Source organism: Pundamilia nyererei, unplaced genomic scaffold (assembly GCF_000239375.1).
Source record: "Pundamilia nyererei isolate P.nyererei 1_Seehausen unplaced genomic scaffold, PunNye1.0 scaffold00298, whole genome shotgun sequence".
NCBI lineage: Eukaryota > Metazoa > Chordata > Actinopteri > Cichliformes > Cichlidae > Pundamilia > Pundamilia nyererei.
This window is the reverse complement of record NW_005187699.1, coordinates 245,482-246,741: the sequence shown is the minus strand read 5'-3', so window position 1 is coordinate 246,741 and position 1,260 is coordinate 245,482. Positions and strand designations below refer to the sequence as shown.

Here is a 1,260-nt window from a genome sequence, read left to right as displayed (position 1 = left end):
GAACTTCAGAAGATCCTCTTGGCCATGTCTATATTGTTAGTTGCGTTTGATTGGCTGATTATCCTTATGTATTAATACGCTTAAAGAGGTGTACCTAATATAGTGGCCAGAGTGAACAAAATATTAAATTCTTTGTGAAATCCATGGAGACTGCACTCTGCTAGCACACAGATAAAAAAAAACTTTAAATTATTCACCAATCATTGCATTCTGCTTTCCTTTACATTATACACAAATACCCAGACTGTTTTAGAAACAGGCCTGTAGCATATTTCTGTTCTAACACAGTGTCACACAGTGTGAATTGGGGCAACGGACTGGACATAGCAGAGATGGCACATATTGGATGGAGTATTAATAGATTTAAAGTAAAAAGAAATAAAAAAAAAACAGACATGGTGAAGATTACATCAATTAGAGGTTTTGAATGAGGGTTGTGATTCATTTTTGACTTACTGCCCAGGCCTATGTGGTACACTCCCACTGTTTACAATAAGTAGCCTATCGTATATCATAAATTGACAGATTTTTTTTTCTTTCCCTCTTTCAGAGCTCTAGAAACCCAAACATAAAGGGTCTTGAGAAGACTTTCAGGATAGATGTTTTCCTGATGTTTTTCCTGAGAGACAACTGTAAAGCATACAAATTTTTTGAAAAACAACTGTCGTCAATCGACTGCACATTGGAGCTAAATTTTGATGAAGAGGAGGTTTTGGTTAGAGGAGAGGTTGACAAGGGGCCAGGAGGAGGTTTTGGTGGTGCTGCAGAGAAATGGGAGTGTCAAGTGGATCAGGTCTTTATTCGGCTCACTGAGAGCTACAACTGCTATCATGTGCTTGAGCCAAAACAGGTGAAAATGGTACTGCAGGACTCGGCCTTTAAGACAGATGATATCAAAGTTTACACAGAGAGTGGCTATGCTGTGGTTGTGGGAGAGGTTGATGCCATGAAGGAGAAGATTGCAATTCTGGAAAAAAGCCTACCCACCAGAAAGGAAGTGCCGATTGTGGAGAAGAACTTCAAGCTCATAGAAGAAGAGTTCAATCGAGAAATGCGTGCTAATTGTCCAGAGGTTACAATCATCAGAGGTAGTGCCATGATCACTTTGGAGGGCCCTGACAAAGAGGTGCAGTCAGGAGCTGCAAAACTGGTTGAACTGATTAAGAACGTAAAGGAGAAGAGCGTTAAGTTCCCTACAGCTCTGCTAACCTTCATGAAGACCAGTGATGCCATCCCAAAATACCAAACTCGCTTCCAGCA

General features: G+C 40.6%; 1 protein-coding gene across 1 annotated transcript in view; it reads left to right on the top strand.

Moving 5' to 3' along the window:
• The window catches only part of LOC102194506 (alpha-2-macroglobulin-like), a 93,274-nt gene that overhangs the window by 77,384 nt on the left and 14,630 nt on the right, over nt 1-1,260 (top strand). Inside the window, exon 35 of the mRNA XM_013915394.1 lies at nt 551-1,257. Within this exon, the coding sequence (XP_013770848.1) occupies nt 551-1,257 (707 nt within the window). The remainder of the gene's footprint in view (nt 1-550; nt 1,258-1,260) is intronic.